Source organism: Perkinsus marinus, assembly GCF_000006405.1.
Source record: "Perkinsus marinus ATCC 50983 genomic scaffold scf_1104296975130, whole genome shotgun sequence".
Taxonomy (NCBI): domain Eukaryota; phylum Perkinsozoa; order Perkinsida; family Perkinsidae; genus Perkinsus; species Perkinsus marinus.
The window spans coordinates 1-1,070 of NW_003200853.1; the positions used below are offsets into that span (position 1 = coordinate 1).

The 1,070-nt window shown below is 37.5% G+C and overlaps 1 protein-coding gene across 1 annotated transcript; it reads right to left on the reverse strand.

The window, feature by feature from the left end:
* Positions 1–80: 80 nt before the first annotated feature.
* Positions 81–934, reverse strand: Pmar_PMAR017027 (immunoglobulin heavy chain binding protein, putative; the record flags this gene model as incomplete). The annotated part of the gene is made up of 3 exons (XM_002765690.1): positions 81–180; positions 233–510; positions 560–934. Coding segments are annotated over 3 exons (753 nt in total), but the record flags the coding sequence as incomplete, so codon positions are not given.
* Positions 935–1,070: the final 136 nt, after the last annotated feature.

Sequence of the window (1,070 nt, forward strand, 5' to 3'; positions counted from 1 at the left end):
TCCTTACGATAGAAGGTAAGCATCTAACGTATTAGTGTAGATCTGGTGGGAAGACTCAGTCCTCTTGATGATAGAAGAACATCTTCAACATCATCATTATTAGTAGTAGATGTTGCCTGCTGTTGCTGCTGCCAGGCTACCTCAATGCCTTGTTGAGTAAAATCAGTAACGGCAAAGTCCCTAAAAACGATGAGGTAGCCTGATGATGATGATGTTACATGATGTATATTACCTAACCTTGAATAGGGGTGATAACATAGCTGCTTGTAATGCGCATCCTCGTGCTACACACTCATCAGCATTAAGAGTACGAGATAAGTCCTTATGTAGAGTATCAACAATAGTACGTTGTATGAATGGTACTCTAGATACACCACCAATGATCTCTACTGAATGTAAATCATCAATAGTAATGTTAGCTTCCTTCAATGCCTTATTCATCACAGACTGCATCTTATCAACCATCGGAGCACATAGTTCCTCGAGCTTATCACGAGTCACGACTACATTCTAAAACAATGACATGATAATAATATGATTATTGTTATTATTATCTTACCAGATCCTCATCCTCCAACAAGCATTCAATCCCTAATACGGCCTCATTATTGGCTGATAATATCTTCTTAACCTTATTAACAGCCTCTTCCAACTTAAATCTAGATTTAGCATTCTTAAGGGGATCTAAACCAGTTTTAGTAGTAAACTGTTGACTATAATGCTCCATTAGGATCTTATCAATATATCGACCACCAACAGTAGTATCAATAGCCTCACCAAGTACAGTAAGATGACCTTTAGTAAACTTAACGATAGATGTACCAAAATGAGATGCACCAACAGATGTGAATGCTACTATTGTTGGAGTATTATCACTGAACTCATTAGATCGATATATACCATAAGCCAATGCAGTTGCTGTTGAATCATTCATAACTCGTAGACAATTAGACCAGCAATACGGGCAGCATCCATATAGCATGTCTATGAGAAATCTTGGAGTAAGATGGTACAGCAATAACAAACATCTTACTATTTGATGAGGTAGTAAAAGCATCAGCGGTATCTTT